This window comes from Geotrypetes seraphini, chromosome 1 (assembly GCF_902459505.1).
Source record: "Geotrypetes seraphini chromosome 1, aGeoSer1.1, whole genome shotgun sequence".
In the NCBI taxonomy this organism is placed as follows: Eukaryota; Metazoa; Chordata; class Amphibia; order Gymnophiona; family Dermophiidae; genus Geotrypetes; species Geotrypetes seraphini.
Genome location: NC_047084.1, coordinates 391,771,355 through 391,789,907, shown reverse-complemented (window position 1 = coordinate 391,789,907; position 18,553 = coordinate 391,771,355). Strand labels below are relative to the sequence as shown.

The window sequence follows — 18,553 nt, the reverse complement described above, 5'->3', positions numbered from 1 at the left end:
CCATGCTACAGAAGCAATTCATCGAGCTCTTTACCATGATGGGGCCTCAGCTTCTTTCCCAAATCTAGCCTGGAGCCCCCTCCAGTGCCTCAGCGGGGAACACCCTCTCAACAGGGAGCAGAGTTTCTGCAAGTGTCTGGTCTGGCAACAATGCATGCATCGCAAGGAGCAGAGTCTTTGCCCATGCCTCCATTGGAACCGATGCACTCGATGCAAGGAGCAGAGTCTTTGCGAGTGCCTCCATTGGAACCGATCACCCCGACGGGGTTTGAGCCTCTATGGCAACCACCCCTGCTTCGATCGACCGCTTCCAGCCCCATCCACTACCTGGGGGCCTCAGCGAAGACCTACTTGCTTCGCCCATCGAGGCCGACCTCTCGACATAGTCCGCATCACCAATCGAGGTCTCCTCGAGGCACTCGTCCAGGCAGGCCTTGCCTCATCGGAAGCAAGCATACCTGGAGTATTCGCCACCGACTACTACTCCTCCACCAATGCCAGAGCTCGAGGACAAGATGGGATCTCTCTCACCTTCTCGATCTCTGTTCCCAATGGATCCGGAGGCCTCGACCTCATCGAACACGTCCTGGGGCCCTGCAACAGCCAACCAATTGTCCTTCTCCTTGTTCCTTCGACAGATGGCTGATGACATGGACATCCCCCTGGACACGGGGTCCAAATTCTCAAAAGAATACCTCGAGACTATGCGCCTCCCTCATCCACCTGCTCAACAAATTTCTGGTCAAAGAAAAGTTTTGCATGTTGACCCTGGCATCCCTGTACCCCCTCATCGAGCAGAACGATTGGTTATGCTCTCTGGATCTGAAGGAGGCCTACACTCACATCCCCATTCATCCGGCCTCCCACCAATTTCTCAGATTCCGGGTGGGAAATCTTCATCTGCAATACCGAGTGCTTCCCTTCGGCCTGGCCTCATCCCCCAGAGTCTTCACTAAGTGCCTGGTAGTGGTAGCCGCTGCACTCAGGAACCACGGCCTCCAGATGTTTCCTTACCTGGATGACTGGCTCATCAAGGATTCCACGTCTCAAGGAGTCGCCCTCGCAACTCAGAAGACAATTTGGTTACTACAACATCTGGGATTCGAGATAAACTTCCCAAAAACTTCCCAAAATCCCATCTACAGCCTTCCCAGACTCTCCCCTTCATCGAGGCGATTCTGGATACTACCAAGCTCCGAGCATTCCTCCCTCCCTCACGCATGGAGGCTCTGCTTCATCTCTGCCAGTCAGTGTCTTCTCGCCCGTCCATCCCGGCGAGACAGATGATGGTCCTGCTAGGCCACATGGCCTCTACAGTACATGTGATTCCGTTTGCCAGACTTCACCTCAGGACTCCTCAGTGGACCTTGGCGTCTCAGTGGTCCCAGACGTCCGACCCTCTGACTCAACACATCCAGGTCACTCCTGCTCTGCAACAGTCTCTTCGCTGGTGGATGCTATCCTCCAATCTCTCCAGAGGTTTGTTGTTCCAAACCCCCCGCCATCAGAAAGTCCTCACGACCGACTCGTCGACATGTCTGGGGGGCTCATCTGGACGGCCTCCGCACCCAGGGTTACTGGACCAGCACGGACCGCCAGGGCCACATCAATCTCCTGGAACTCAGGTCGATCTTCAACGCTCTCCAGACCTTTCAACATCTCCTTCGCGACCAGGTTGTCCTCATTCACACAGACAACCAGGTCGCCATGTACTATGTGAACAAGCAGGGAGGCACGGGATCGGCCTCCCTCTGCCAGGAAGCTCTGAAGGTGTGGGATTGGGCGACTCACAACAACACCTTCCTCAGAGTGGTCTACATTCAGGGGGCGGACAATGCCTTAGCAGACAGTTTGAGCCGTCTCCTGCAACCTCACGAGTGGACTCTCAACTCCACGCCCCCTTCATCACATCTTCTCCCTGTGGGGAATGCCTCAGATAGACCTCTTTGCAGACCCCGACAACTTCAAACTGCCTCACTTCTGCTCCAGGATCTACACCCCTCAGCGCCTCGAGGCAGATGCATTCCTCCTGGACTGGACGAATTGCTTTCTATATGCGTTTCCTCCATTTCCTCTCATTCAAAAGACTGGTCAAGCTGAAGTCAGACCATGCCACCATGATCCTGATTGCTCCACGGTGGCCCAAGCAACCTTGGTACTCCCTTCTACTCCAACTCAGCAGCAGGGAGCCATACCTTCTGCCAGTTTTTACATCTCAGCTTACACAGCATCAGGGATCTCTGCTTCACCCCAACCTGCAGTCTCTACACCTGACAGCTTGGTTCCTATCAACGTAACCCCTCTACAGTTTTCCCAACCTGTGAGGGATGTCCTGGAAGCTTCACGGAAGCCCGCTACTTGACAATGCTACCACCAGAAATGGACTAGATTCTCTGTTTGGTGTGTCTCTCAGCGCCAGGAGCCTCAACATTCCTCCTTGTCTTCGGTTTTGGACTATCTTTTGCACCTGTCTCATTCTGGCCTCAAGTCTTCCTCGATACGAGTCCATCTCAGTTCAATCGCTGCTTTCCATCAGCCTCTTCAAGGGAAACCTCTATCTGCTCATCCTGTGGTTTCCACATTCATGAAAGGATTGTTCCATGTCAACCCTCCCCTCAAACCGCCTCCAGTGGTTTGGGACCTCAATGTTGTTCTTTCACAACTTATGAAGCCTCCATTTGAACCTCTTCACAAGGCTCACCTGAAGTATCTCACTTGGAAAGTGGTGTTTCTCATTGGCCTCACTTCTGCCCGAAGAGTCAGTGAGCTACAAGCCTTGGTTGCGGACCCACCTTTTACAGTATTCCATCATGAGAAGGTGGTTCTCCGCACGCACCCGAAATTCCTTCCTAAAGTTGTCTCAGAATTTCATCTCAACCAATCCATTATGCTTCCAGTGTTCTTTCCGAAGCCACATTCTCACCCTGGAGAATCTGCCCTGCATACTCTGGACCTTCTACCTAGAATGCACCAAGCCTCACAGAACTGCTCCTCAACTTTTCATCTCCTTTGACCGAAAAAGTTGGGACGTCCTGTTTCTAAGCGCACCATCTCTAACTGGATGGCGGCTTGCATCTCATTCTGCTATGCCCAGGCTGAATTGCCCCTTGACAGAAAAATCACAGCCCATAAGGTCAGAGCGATGGCAGCTTCTGTAGCTTTCCTCAGATCAACGCCAATTGAGGAGATTTGTAAAGCTGCCACTTGGTCCTCGGTTCATACCTTCACTTCACACTACTATCTGGATACTTTCTCCAGATGGGATGGACAGTTTGGCCAAACTGTATTGCAAAATTTATTCTCCTAAGTTGCCAACTCTCCCACCATCCCATTCTGGTTAGCTTGGAGGTCACCCATTAGTGAGAATAGCTGCCTGCTTGTCCTGGGATAAAGCAATGTTACTTACCGTAACAGTTGTTATCCAGGGACAGTAGGCAGCTATGCTCACGTCCCACCCACCTCCCCTGGGTTGGCTTCTCTCTAGCTATCTGAACTGAGGAGACGTGCCCTGGTCTGGGCGGGAAGGCACTCGCGCATTTGCGGTGCGGGTGACTCAAAACTTCGAGTTTTTCTTCAAAGAAGCGTCCGCATCGGGGCTCCGTTGGATCACGTCACCCATTAGTGAGAATAGCTGCCTGCTGTCCCTGGATAACAACTGTTACGGTAAGTAACATTGCTTTCCTATGCTCCCTCCATGCCCAGCATCTTATCTCTCCCCATATTCAGCTTCTTCTTTCTCTCTTCCTTACCTCCTGTATCCCTTTCCCCAGGCACAGGCTTTCTCCTACTATCTCTCCTGCCATCCTGCACCCTGCCCACCTGCTTTAGAGCAGTATCTGTCCCTTTTCTACCCTTCCCCTTGTGGTCTTGCATTTCTCTCTCCATTAGTCCAGCACCTCTCCTCTGCTTTCCTCACCCTCTTTTTAGTTTGGTCTCTCTCTTCACTTCACCCCAGGTCTGTCATCTCCCCTCCCCTCTCTTACTCCTTCTTCCTCCTCCCTCTGCACAGGCCTGCTCCCCCGCCGTGAAGGCACTCTTCGTCCTCCTCCCTGCCGCGAAGGCCTGCTCCCCCCACAATGGCCTGCCCTCCCCCCCCCCCCGCCATGAAGGCACTGTTCCTCCTCCTCCTCGCCGGTGAAGGCCTGCTCCCCCCGCAAGCCTGCATGTTCCCCCACCTTCCCTGCACTTACTTTAAGCAGCTAATACGGCAGCCTTCAGGATCGCTGGTGCTATAGCAATCCCTGCAGCTGCCCGTCGTCCTCAGCAGCACGTTCTCTATGTCGTGATCCTGCCCCTGACGTCAGAGCACAATGGAAAGCTGCAGGGATCGCTATAGCACCATCGATCATGCAGGCCTTTCTGACTGACCCTCCCCCCTTAAGCAGGAGCGGCAGTGGACTTCCAGCAAGAGGCAGTGCTACTGCTCCTGCTTTAGGAAGGCACTGGGGAAGGGTTGGTCATCATATCGGGAGACAGGCAGCACTAGTACTGAGAAATAAATATGCACGACTCCAAGCAAACCTGAAAGTGAAAGCACACATTGGTGCCTCCTTTTTGTGTTTAAATATAAACCCTCCAAATAGAAAAATTGAAAAGCTTATATTTAAAGATGCAGAAGAGCGGCACCAATATGTACTTCACATTTGGATTTGCCTGGTGCAATCGCAGTAAACAGCACAGAAAGGCAAGCGAGATATTTATATTGGCACATATTTAATTTATTTGCATAAGAACCAAATTAAAAATATCAAACAAGCCCCAATATGGTTACCAAGGTCTTGACTAGGATCTCAGTTTCAACAATCTGGAATCCCTTCTTCAGGGGACAATCAAGCAACTAAGTATAGTACATGATAAAGTCATGGGTCAAACCGGTAATAGCAACAAAGGTAAATTGTATTGGCGTCTTCAGAAGATTGATGTACTATACCATCTTGTTTGTCTTTCTGTGCTGTTTATTATATATTGAGGCAAGTTTTCTTCTCCTTTGCATTTGCAGTAAAAGCAGCTCTTATGTGCAACTCTTCTGTGCATGCACCAATCACGTTCCTCCCTTGATTTCACCTTTATAGTGTGTTTCTAATTTGAGCATTGGTGAGCTAGTTTTCTGTGCTCATCCAGTGGTATGGGGTACATGCTTTGGCTTTAGCATTGGCCTCTTAGATTGTGAGTTTACTAGGGACAGGGAAAATACCTACTGCATTCGAATGTAATTTGCCTTGGAAAAAGTCATGAGCTAAATACACATATACATAAATGGCTACTGTAGTTTTAATACTGACCTGATTGTTTATTATAAAATGATATCATGTCATAGTTTAGAAATGGAATGTCTTCCTGTTTTAATCAGTACTGGGGGATCTCTTATGTCATGTTTTGTTCTCTGTTTTTAAGCCATGGCTCCTTTGTGATAGAGGAACTCCAGTCCCTGCCTCATGATGAGATGTGCCGAAACCACAAGGCGCGCTGTCTTTGGTTCCTAGATGCCCTTATCAAGTTTAGCTTTCAAAAACGAATTAAGACAAAACGTAAGTTGACAGAGAACCTGGAGAACTTAATTTTGTAACATAATGTTGGAATTCTGATTTTTTTTTTTTCTGTCTTCTTAAAGCAAGCCTTGAAAGGAGACAACAGTAATGAGCAAATTTCTCGACTCATGACACAGAACAAACAGTAGTAGTAAAATGAATAAATGCTTGTACTAGTAACAAGATTGGCCTGTGCTGTCTTAGCCTTAGCTCCTCCCCCTTGTATCTGGGATACAGAGGGAGCCTAAGGGAGTCCCCGATTGGCTCAGAGGCCTAAGATCCTGCCCAAAGGAAAGGTCTTGAGCAATGTTCCCTCAAATTTTTCATGGGCTGTGTGCGCAAAAAATTTCATCTGTGTGCATTTTAAAGAAAAACTAAATTTGTGTGCACTATAAAAATGATTGCCAGAGGGCCCGGAGTTCAGTTATGGGCAGGTCTTTGAGTTTAGTCTGAATTAACGAAAACACAATGAAATTTTAGTTACACTTTGTTAGTTACAATTTATGCAACATAAAGTCTCATTTCAATAAACATAAATTATGTTTCATTGAAATGTTTCATTGAGCGCTACCTATAAATAAGGTATCATTGTATTTTATACTTAAAATTTAGAAAATCACAGCAATTTAGTTTTCAAGTTTTTCCCTGCGATCTTCCATATTTATCCAGTCGAATGAATTCTATCAAGATCTGTTGAGCCTCCATCTTGAAGGTGACTCTTAACACGCATCAGCATTTCCAAATGCTCTAAATGTAAACGATTCCTTTGTTTAGTCTTCAAATTTTTCATTAGACTAAAACCATGCTCACAATCTGAACTAGATGCTAAGAATGTGGCACCAATATCCATCAATTTTGCTAAATCTGCAAGTTGATCATTCTGAAATGCAAATTTCGTCATAGCTGGAAAGCTTTTATCAGATTGCTTTTGATTTTTTTCTGCAATAAGGAATTTAAAGTCATTGTATTGCTGAATAATAACACTTTCCTCCAGAAGAAATTGTTTATACTTTAAACAAAGAGATCTGATATGTTACATTACATTAATGACTTCTATTCCGCCCATACCTTGCAGTTCTAGAGTTCTAGGCAGATTACAAGAGACTAACTGGACATTTCCAGGAAAAATACAATTTAGGAATTTTGGATTACAAAAAAAGATAACTGGACATTTCCAGGGGAATCAAATTTAGGGAGTTGGTTACATTTCTAGGAGATTTGCAATTTAAGGAGTTGTTTACATGGTTGAGTCTTTGAAGATGAAGAAATTGCAGAATGGGAAGAGACTTTGGGGGGGAATTACAAGGGAGGGGAGGGATAAGGGGAGGAATTAAGAGAGCTGTATAAATTTTTTGAAGAGCAGGATTTTGATTTCTTTTCGGAATTATTTAAAGTTGTTCGTAGTTGTCAGTAAGTTGGAGATGGTGTGGTAAAGTTTCGCTGCTTGCGTTGCGAGTAGGTTGTCAAACATCTTGCGCTGAGTACCTTTGAATGGGGGAAGGTAAATAGGGACTGAGTTCTCCTTTGTCTGGTAGTAAGGTTTTGATTTAGGCGGTTGTTTAGATAAGTAGGGGCGGTGCCATTTATTGCTTTGAATAATAGACAGTATCATTTGAATTGAATTTGTGCTTATATAGGTAGCCAGTGTGAGTCCAGGTAGGCATTGGTGATGTGGTCATATTTCCTTAGCAAGTAGATCAGTCTGAGAGCTGTTTTTTGTACAGTATGTAGTTGTTTTATCAAGTTTGCAGGGCATGGTAGATAAAGGATATTGCAATAGTCCACTAGACCTAGGACTAGGGATTGGACTATGAGCTTGTATTGCTCTTTGTCGAAGAATTTTCTAATTTTTCGTAAATTGCGCATGATTAAGAATAATTTCTGGTTAGTCTTGTTGATTTGGACCTGCATTGTGCAGCATCTGTCTATCGTTACTCCTAGGAGTTTAAGAGCGGACTGTATTGGGTATTTGGTGGCATTTATTTCTAGTTCTGTGATGGAAGGGATTTTGTCCTTTTTGAGCAAAATAAATTTTGTTTTATCTGAGTTCAGCTTCAATTTGTGAACTATCATCCATTTTTTCACTGTTTCAAGTGTGTTTTCCAGTTTTTCTGTTGAGGTGGAGTCAGGTGAATCGAAGGGTAGGAGCATTGTGATATTGCTGTACAGTGAAAAGCAGACCATTCCTCAACTTCATTTTCAGGAAATCTTTCACCCAGATGCAAACATAAGATGTTGATGAAGGTTAATATGGAATTAGTATCCACTGAAACTTTTTCTCCAGACCTCATCCTGTTGTCAAGAAGACTGTTGACTTTATCACTCCACTTAACCTTATCACTTAAGTATTGCATTCGAAGTTTGTTTAATTTACACTGTGCAAGATGATAAGCTTCCAATGGTGTCAAACCACGTTTTTGAAATGCCATGGTTAAGGAAGCCAGTTCTGATAAGACATCACTCAAAACTTCAAGTGTAATATAAAATTGTTCACTGTTCAGCTTCTTAAAGCAGTACTTTGCAATAGGATCATTATCTTTGTCTTCTTCAAAATATTTTAACATGAGATCATAATTTTGAATAATTGCTTTAAGTGCAAAGTGTCTAGATAACCAGCGCACTTCATTCAGAGGTCTGAAAGCAATTGATTCACATTCAGATGCATCTTCTATTTCTTGAAATTTGCATCGTTTAGTACAGTGGTCTCAAACTCAAACCCTTTGCAGGGCCACATTTTAGATTTGTAAGTACTTGGAGGGCCTTATATAGTTAATGTCTTATTAAAGAAATTACAATTTTGCATTAGGTAAAACTCTTTATAAATCTTTCCTTTTGGGATGGTTGGTATGGATGAAGTGGAGTGTGTTGTTCGCAAGCTGGGAAGGGTAGGGGTGGATTCTGTGGGAGGCTGGTCGGGTTTGGGGATGTTTCTGTTCAGTGCTGGCTGAATGGCATAAGAACACAGCTTGCTCAGCAGTTCTTCTGGTCTGTTTGTTTTCTGTGGGGTGATGGGGTAGGGTATGGGGGGGGATTCCAGTATAGGTGGAGTGTATGCATTCGGGAGTGGGCAGAGTGGGGTACAGGGGTTTATTTCCAAAACTTGTCTTGTTGTACTTTTGGTTATCTCAACCTTGTTATGCTATTGCTTTGTTCTGTGTATTTACTGATTGTACAACAATAAAACATGATTTACACTATAAATCTTTCCTTTTGGCTAAGTCTTAATAATAATATTGTAATTTATAGCTAAGAGACATATTATCAAGAAACTGTTTTATTTTACTTTTGTGATTATGATAAACATACGGAGGGCCTCAAAATAGTCCCTGGTGGGCCGCATGCGGCTCACGGGCCGCATGTTTGAGACCACTGCTGTGGAGGCTTGTTGTGGCAGTATTTTGTGAAGGGAGTGCCAGGGATTCCCCTTGCTTTGTGAAGAGAGGAATTCTGAGCATGAGACTCTAAGGGGGAAAGTTCAGCATGGACATATATTGCTACCAAGAATGTAGCAGTTAGCTCTTGGGCACACCCAGCTCTGGCTCTCATTCACTGCTTTCTGTATCTCTCTCTTTGGTGACAGTTGAAGTTTTTGCACCAGTGGTTGCTATGATCATTTTGCAACTACTCTTTCTATGGCATCACATTGGGTGTTGTGTGGGTAATGAGGGCAGCAGGCAAGGGCTTAACCTGATTTGCCTTAGAGACACAATTTAAGCGGGGAAAGGGGGGATGCATTTCTTTCCTTGTGGTCACCCAGTTTAGTCATACACTTCTCCCTTCATATTCGCGGGGGATGTGGGCAGAACATAGGCACGAATATGGAAAAACCGCGAATAACTTTTTTAATGTTATTCGCGGTTTTTAGAAAAAGCGGTTGTTTTTTGTATTGAAACCGCGAATAACTTTGCTAATGTTATTAGCGGTTTTTTGAAACAAACCACTATTACTACTACAGTTTTTCTCAAACTGAGCTCCGATCACCAGTCAGTCCTCGAACCCGAGCAAGGAAAAGCTCCTTCTAGCAGGAACTCCTCCAATCTGGGACAGAGGAAAAGCTTCTTCCGGTATACAAAGTGGGCACTCTGTTTCAGATTTCCCGATCGCACAGTAGCCTTGAGAAAGACGCGCAACAAGCGATTCCCTGGGAAACTCTAATACTCCGATATGCAAATGATGCCAGTAACTGCACCGTGGTGGAAGAGGGAGAGGGGGGACGTACCTTTCTGAGCTCGGCTCTGCCCGAGCAGGAGGAGCGACAGGAGGGCGGTCAGCCTCTGGAGGTTCCTGCTCACCACGATTCCCAGCGATTTTCTCCATGCATGCTGGGAAAAAGCCTTTCTTTCTATGGATGCTGGGAAGCAGCGTTTTTCTCATTGCACACTGGGAAGCATGGAAGCAGCAAATTTGTGGGAAAAAGTTTATAAGCAGCGATTTTCAGTTAATGGCAAGCAATAAACTTTATCGGTTCACTATGGTACAGTAAAAGGAAAAAGTACTTTAATGATGATGTAATTTGGGGGGGCGGAGTCAGCGGCCAAAAAATCGCAAATAAGCGAATCCGCAGATACGGAAACCGCGGATACGGAGGCAGAAGTGTACTGGCTAAAGGTATGGTTTTGAGTATGATTGTTGATACAGAATGATTGAACGTACTCTCTCCTTCCTTTTTTGGTAATTGAAATCACCCATTATTATACTGTTGCCCAATTCTCCAGCTTTCCTAATCTCTGAAAATATTTCTTTATCTGCTCATTTTGTCCCAGGGGACCGTGGTATAACCCTATCTTTATATTCTTTCCCTTCACACATGGAATTTCTATCCATATCGATTCCACACTGCTATCTGTTATGGGGGAGTATGTGGTGCAAAGGTTAGAGCTACAGCCTTAGCACCCTGAGGATGGGGGTTCAAATCCTGCACTTCTCCTTGTGACCCTACCGGGACAGTTAGGAAAAATGCTTGAGTACCTGAATAATTTGTAATCCACATAGAATTGTAGGATATGTGGAATATAAATGGTTTTTTTTAAATCTCTCATTAACATATAGTGTAACCCCCCCCTCCAATTTGATCTACTCTGTCCTTGCAATATAATTTGTACCATTTTAACCCTTCCCTCCTGGGCAGAAGCCCCTAGAGAGACATCCTTGGTGTGAGAGGATATTGCATCCCCTGGTGGGCAAGTCCTAGCTACAGGATTATTTCCTACTTTACCAGGGTGGTGAAGGAGACCTCTCTCCCCCAAGGCAGCACAGGGGTTACCAGACTGGAGGTGGGACTTCTCTACAACATCCATTTAGGTCTCCTCTATGTACTTCTCTGTCTCCCTTAGCTCCTCCAAGTCTGCTATTCTAGCCTCAAGGGAAAGCACTTGTTTTCTTAGAGCTAGGAGCTCTTTGCAACGAGCACACACATGTAACTTCTCACCAACTGGGAGAAAATCATACATGTGGTACTCAATGCAAAAGACTGAATAGCAACCCTCTTGCTGCTGGATTACTGTCTGCATCTTGTTATTGAGCTGATTAATTAACCTTTTTAAGCTACTAGGAATATATTAGACTAGTATAGAGAGCCTTAGGATTTTATTATATGCTTTATTTAGTGTTTGTTTCTTAGATAGTCTTAGGGTTATATTGTATGCTTATTTAGTGTTTGATTCTTAGCAGGTAATGAAATATAAAGAGTTCTCCTGCTGTCCTAATTAGAATAATTGACAGTAAATTAAGACTATAAGTAAAGAAATGAGCTAGGAGGGGTGGGTGGGAGGGAATGAAGACTAAGCCAGACCCTGCTCTGCCTGCCAGAAACTATGTCCTGGAGGAACACCAGGCCAATCGGGTTTTCAGGCTAGCCCTAATGAATATGCATGAGAGAGATTTGCATATGATGGAAGTGATAGGCATGCAAATTTGCTTCATGCATATTCATTAGGGCTAGCCTGAAAACCCAGTTGGCCTGGTGTTCCTCCAGGACAGGGTTGGGAACCATTGGTCTAGCAGAAGGTTCAAGCTTACAAAACTCTAAAAGGCTATGGAGACTAGCTAAATAATGTTTGCTCTTTTAAGATCTAAACTGTCTATAGAAGGGAACCTACAATTTAGCTTTTTTTCCCCAAACCTATCAAAGCTCAGAGCAAAATAATATATACTTACCCACCCAAAGATATGTCCTGATACAGCAGCATTCTCATATTGTAATCTTCAGTATAATTAACAGAATCCTGTAATCAAATTAAGATATTTTCCATGTTTGGATTGGCTCGCACTTGGGGCAGTTGCTGAAAACTATCATCATATAAGGAATCTGGGTTCAATTACCAGCCTTGGTCTTTGGTTTTCCAGGACACCTAGGGCTGAGAGTGGTTAGTGATTTGGTATAGGTCTCATGATTGCAAAGTTCCAGAAGGAGCCTTGATGCACAGCCTTCAGTAGAAATATATCGCTGCTAATTAGCTGGAAACCCAGAGCTGCAAAAAAAAAAAAAAAGATTTAAAAAAAGCCAGTGAATAGTTTATTCCCTTTTCCTGCTTAGTAAGTCTTCCTGGTGTGACCTTTCATCCCTATTAGATCAGGTCATAATCATAAATTGTCTATCTGTCAACCTGATGTTGCTATTGCACGTTTCAACTGAAGTGAGAATGAAGGGACAATTTTGAGCTGTTTGTGAAATATGATTCTTTTTTACAGACCCTGCAGTGCCTGAGTGTCCACACACCATTAATAACAAACTCATAAAAACCTTCACTGCCCAAACCTACATCAATGGCAGGTAAGAGAGATATTGCAAAATGCTTTAAATTGTGCTAGATTGCTCTTGGTAATTGAGAAGAAAAATATGTAAATCATTAATTTTATCAAAAGCTATTCTGTGTACTGCTAAATATTTCAAAAGTACATACATTTCCAGATCCATTATTTGTTTAAAAAAATCTGAGACTGGAACTTGTTGGAGTTTTTTTGATCAATTTTTCCAAATCTGAGCTCGTGTGAGCCAGTTTCTCCACCATTTTTCAGAAGGCCTGTAGGCACCTTCTTAGCAGAATGCAGATATTGAATGCAATTGTCTACATGGTCTGTGGTGTATTAACATACTGTATCACGTAAATTGTGAATCAGTAACCATCCTGTTATGCTGCAGTTTGTAAAATCGCCATATTTTTCTTTATTTCTTTTGGCATACTGCTATTTGAACAATAATTCACATCATAGCAATTTACAGTACATACACAGTATTGCCAAAACACACAAAAACAGACTAGTCTTAGAACATAAGAATTGCCATCTCCGGATCAGACCCATCAAGTCCGGTGATCCGCACATGTACCCTGGCATAGTTTTAGTCCCCATATCACTGTATGCTTCTCAAGGGAGATGTGCATCTAATTTACCCTTACCTGTATCACTCTATGCCACTCTTAAGGAGATGTGCATCTAGTTTACCCTTAAATCCTAGAACGGTGGATTCTGCAATTACTTCCTCTGGGAGAGCATTCCAGGTGTCCACCTCTCACAGTCATGTAAAAAAATTAGGAGAACCCCCATGAAATATTCAGTTCTTTAAGAAATGTTCACATATCGATGCCAAATCTTTTATTTTTTTTTAATTTATCTCTGGAAAAGAAAGTGATGTAATTGCAGGTAAATAACAAAACTTTTCCTTAATTTACTCATGAAACAAAAATTATGCACAAAAATGTGTAGTCTGAGGAATAAATTAGGACACTCCCACATATCCTTGCACTTAAAGCGGCTCAAATCACACACAGGTATATCACATCAGGTGCAGATGATTAGAACATCGTTACTCAGCATTTTGAAGGCGGTTTGCCTTACTTAAACCTCAGACATTATGACTGCTGCGGTGAGAGTGAACACCATAGTGAGATCAAAAGAGCTGTCTGAGGCCTTCAGAAAGAAGATTGTAACAGCCAGAAGATCAGGTTCATTCAGATTTCTTCTCCATTGTTTCCAGATGAAATCCTATGCTGAAGCAGGTAGGTTCTACATGGCACAGTGAGTAAGGGTATTGTAACCAAAGGGGGGGGGGGTTTCTCCAAAAGTTGATTTTGAGGGTTTCTGACCCCAGAGCTTAGGTCCCTCTCCTCCAAAACCCCTTTCTTTGTGATATTTTTTTTTCCCCTTCAGGGAGATCTCCACGGGCTATTGTTGGTGCAATTTTTCTGGTAGCAGCCATCTTGGATTTTAAACCATCTTTTTTCCTCTAGTGTCAATCTGCCTCAAACACTTTGATTTTGTACAAAATTGACTGGAATGGACTCCTCAGGCCCTTTTACCCCTATATCATGCCAGGTTTGTGCTTGGTGTCTTGCTGAGGATCATCTACAGACCAGTAGCATCCATCCCATTTTTCGTAAAAATAATGGAAGGTTTGGTACAAACCCAACTGATGGACTACCTAGATCGGTTCTCACTGCTACACGAAACCCAGTCGGGCTTCAGACCTCTGTTTAGTACTGAGACGGTGATTGCTGCAATCTTAGAATACCTCCGTAACTTATTCAGCAAGGGCCACAAAGCCTTAGTGATGCAATTCGACATGAGCTCGGCCTTCGACTTGGTGGATCACAAAAAATTACTACAATGTTTAGATTCAATCGGCATCGGAGGCGAAGTGCTGGACTGGTTCCGAGGATTCCTTACAACCCGCACCTATCAAGTTCGCTTCAATTGCAATCTCTCTAAAATATGGAGAAACCCATCAGGCGTGCCACAGGGGTCCCCACTATCCCCACTACTCTTCAACGTCTATATAGCTTCACTAGGCACGCAGCTAACCCAGCAAGGCATAAAAGTATTCAGCTATGCAGACGACTTCACAATCATAATCCCGTTTACTGCATCTCCCTCCGAAATCACCCCCACAGCAACTGAAGCGCTAAACATGATGGAACAATGGACCACAGATTTTAAACTGAAGCTCAACCCAGATAAAACTAAATTCTTCATAGCCTCGCCACACGCACATAACACGACAATATCATTACACATTAACAATCTGAACTACCCCATTCAACAAACGATGAAGATTCTAGGAGTAATACTAGACCAAAGTCTAACCATGAAAAACCACATAGACTCCCTAGTCAAAAAAGGGTTTTTCACCCTCTGGAAACTTAGGTCCATTAAGGCGTACTTCCACACCTCAGCTTTCAGAATTCTAGTACAATCACTAATACTAAACCACCTGGATTATTGCAACATCACCCATCTGACAATCCCCCAGAAGCAAATGCAAAGACTACAACTGATACAAAACGCAGCAGTCAGGATGATTTTCGGGCTGAAGAAGTCCGATCACATAACCCCTTCCTACCGACTCCTACACTGGCTGCCGATGGAGGCACGCACGAAGTTCAAGCTAGGATGTCTCTGCTTCAAAGTATTAAATGGTCTAGCCCCAAAATACATTACAGACCTCTTCTCATTCCCAACCAACAGACATGAAAGAAAAACACACATGAAATTTGTCTCCCCACCGGCTAGAGGGTGCAAATATAAGAGACACCATCAACAACTGCTATCGTATCAAGCAGCCATATGGGGTAAAGACCTAGAAAAACTAATTGCGCACACAAACAAATATGAAGAATTCAGAAAACGCCTAAAAACTTACCTATTCTTGAAATACCTAGGTAACGAACTGGAACATCAGCCCCCCTCGTAACACCATCACATACCTGAACTTGTAAATTGGTAACCCTAACCCCTAATCACTAATTATGAACACTCCATTCAATCTACGGATTATTTCTACTTCTGTATAAATAGCTTGGCACCTCCCGGCCTTGCAGCACACAAACTGTCATTAACATTATTAATGTTATCAGATGTACACTGCTATACTCTTAAATTCGTCATATGTACAGTTTCCCTTTATTGTATTTACAGTTTCTCTTATTGTAAACCGCCTAGAAGTCGCAAGATTGCTGGCGGTATATAAGAATAAGAATAAAGTTATTATCTATGTCCAGCATGTGATGGAGCATGCCGGGGAAGGGCAGGAGGCTCGGGCTCAGCCTTTTCTGAGTCCTTGTGACAGTGTGAAGTTCCTGTCACTGGCCAGCAGGAGAATGAAGGCGCTCATTTGCATAAAGTTCCTGCAAAGGCTACTGGGAACTCTCCACTCACCCTGAGTGAACTGAGGTGCTGAAAAGGACAGTTCCCAAGCAAAGAGCTGAGAAAGGCAGAAGCTCCCTCAGGAAACAGGCGACCCTCAAAGGGAGTTTTCACCAATCCTTGGTGGATTTAATGGTATGTTGTGGGCCATTGCCATGTTGCAGGGTCCAGTTCTGCTTCAACTTTAATTTTCTTACAGATGGTCTCGCATGTTCCTCAAGCACCCTCTGATACACGGTAGAATTCATGGTGGATTCTATGATAGTGAGCTGGCCAGGTCCTGCTGTAGCAAAGCATCCACAAACCATGACACTTCCACCTCCATGAGGTTCTTTTCCTGGAATGCTGTATTTGGTGTTCGCCAAATATGTCCTCTTTTCTAGTGTCCAAATAATTCAATTTTAGACTCACCTGTCCATAGAACACTATTTCAGAAGTCCTGGTGTTTGTCTACGTTCTCTCTGGCAAACTTTAGTCTGGCCTTGATGTTTCTCTTAGAGCACAAAGGGTTTCTCCTTGCACACGTCCCATGCAAGTAAAATTTGTGCAGTCTCTTTCTGATTGTAGAGGCATGCACTATCACATCAACAGTAGCAAGAGCCTGCTGTAGGTCCCTTGATGACATTTTAAGGTTCTTGGAGACTTCTTTTAGCATCTTGCGGTCTGCTCTGGGGGTCAACTTGCTTGTCGGCCAGACTTGGGCATGTTGGCAGTTGTTTGGAAAGTCCTCCGCTTGTATACTATTTTCCGGACCGCGGAATGGCTAATGTCAAATTCTTTCGAGATCTTTTTAAATCCCTTACTAGACTTAAACTGCTACAATCTTCTTTCTGAAGGCCTCATACAGCTTTTTTGATCTCACCATGATGTTCTCTCACCGCAGCAGTCATGAGCACACCAAACTAAATGTCTGAGGTTTAAGTTGGACAAACCTTGAAAATGCTGAGAAACTATGTTCTAATCATGTGTACTTGATGTGATACACCTGTGTGTGATTTGAACCACTTTCAGTGGGAAGATATGTGGGGGTGTCCTAATTTATTCCTCAGAATACACATTTTTGTGGATATCTTTTGTTTCATGAGTAAATCAAGGAAAATGTTTGGTATTTACCTGCAATTACATCACTTTATTTTCAGAGATAAATTAAAAAAAAAAGATTTGACATCAATATGTGAACATTTTTTAAGAAAGAACTGAATATTTCATGGAGTGTCCTAATTTTTTCACATGACTGTATATAGTTAGTGAATGAAGTACTCGGTGCCATTATCTTTCTCCTACTTTGAGGAAAGGATAACTAGGAACCATCATCACACTTCAGTTGTTCCCCACCACCATTATACAGTAGGTTTAAAATAGTCACTTATCTGGAAAAAAAAAAAACAGGTGGCGGTGCGATGCATAGCCAGAATTCAAGATTTTTCTTATTCCCATTTTCTTTGCTCCGACGGCACTGGCATTGAATACTTCATTCACTAACTATATATAAATGTTTTAGCACATTGGTGGTATTCATATTATCTATATTTTTGTAAATGTTTTTTTTAACTTGAAGCCCCGTAATATCAAGAGTGATTTTGGGCAGGGCTAATTATGAGGTTACTTTTGTTATCTTTTTTGATTATTGACTAGGCTGTCTCCGCTCTTCGGATGCTCTGGATCGGACAGTGGGTAGGGGATGCTACCTCTAAAGCTACGCTAAGCAGGTTTCCCTTTCAGAGGCAGATGCTATTTGGCAAGGGTCTAGATGGCCTGATGGCCAGTGTGACAGATTGCCACCCCAGTTTTTACCAGACAGCAGACCCTGAATGGCCCAGAGTTTAGGATGGGGCAATTTTCGAGACTCCCAAAGGTTTCACACACATTTGGGAGGCTAAATGACAAAAAGACCCTTTCAGGGATCGCATTGGAGATTCATCGGGGGCAGGAAACAGCAAGCCTCAGGCTCTCACTCTTCACCAGCCACTAAGAAAGCACAATAACGTCAGGCCAGGGGCCGAGCTTCCCTAGATAGGGGGAAGACTGTTGGCCATTTGGTCAGTTTGGTCTCAGATTTGCACAGACCGCTGAGTTCTAGACTGCTTCATAACTTCTCTGGCCAGCCAGAGAGAGCCCTTGAGTTTGATATATGGTAAAAAGGCTACTGGCTCTTCAGGGTTTGACATGGCCTTGGGTCAAGTGTTTCTTCCAGTTCCATGCAGACTGAAGCTCCAGAAGCAGATTTCAGAGACTGGCTCCTATGGCATTATTATCTGCAGGTTGATGGCGTGACCAGAGAGTTGGTTCCTTGGGCCAGAACACAAATGAGACCTCTCCAAGACACTCTCTTCTCTCATTGGTCCCCTCAGTCGGACTCGCTATGACAGCCACTGTTCTTATTACCTACAGTGAAGAGCAGCCTGTGGTGGTGGCTGAGGTCAGCTGCCCTTTCCAGGAGCATGCCTCTTTGCATCTCCTCTTGGAAGATATCTAATCTAATCTTCTATTTGTGCGTCGCTCATACCTATACAGGCTCAAGGTGACTGTAAAGAGAGGAAAGAGGGGAGAGAAAGAGGAGGGAGAGAGAGGAGGTGGATAGGGGGGGGAGAGAGGGGGAAAGGGAGAGAGGAGCGGGTAAAGAAGATTAAGTATCGAACAGATATGACAGATGCGGGAGAGGCAGGTTGTTTCGGGTGTTATCATCTTGGTGGACTTTGAGTGTGCCCTGGACTGCAGCGCTTCCTTACCATCTTGGAGCTGGAGAGTCGGAGCCAGGTTTCAGTCGGGCACCCGCGGAGACAGAGGCACTGACGTCACGCGGGTCCTTCTTCCTTCGGGGCTAAAAGGACGCCGCGACTGCAGGAGACCGGAGAGGCAGGTTGTTTTGGGTGTTATCATCTTGG

General features: G+C 44.1%; 1 protein-coding gene across 1 annotated transcript in view; it reads left to right on the top strand.

Moving 5' to 3' along the window:
• POLR1E (RNA polymerase I subunit E) overlaps positions 1–18,553 on the top strand; it is a 220,609-nt gene that overhangs the window by 179,035 nt on the left and 23,021 nt on the right. The window contains exons 9-10 of the mRNA XM_033917278.1: positions 5,395–5,528; positions 12,219–12,300. Coding sequence (XP_033773169.1) covers positions 5,395–5,528; positions 12,219–12,300 — 216 coding nt within the window. The remainder of the gene's footprint in view (positions 1–5,394; positions 5,529–12,218; positions 12,301–18,553) is intronic.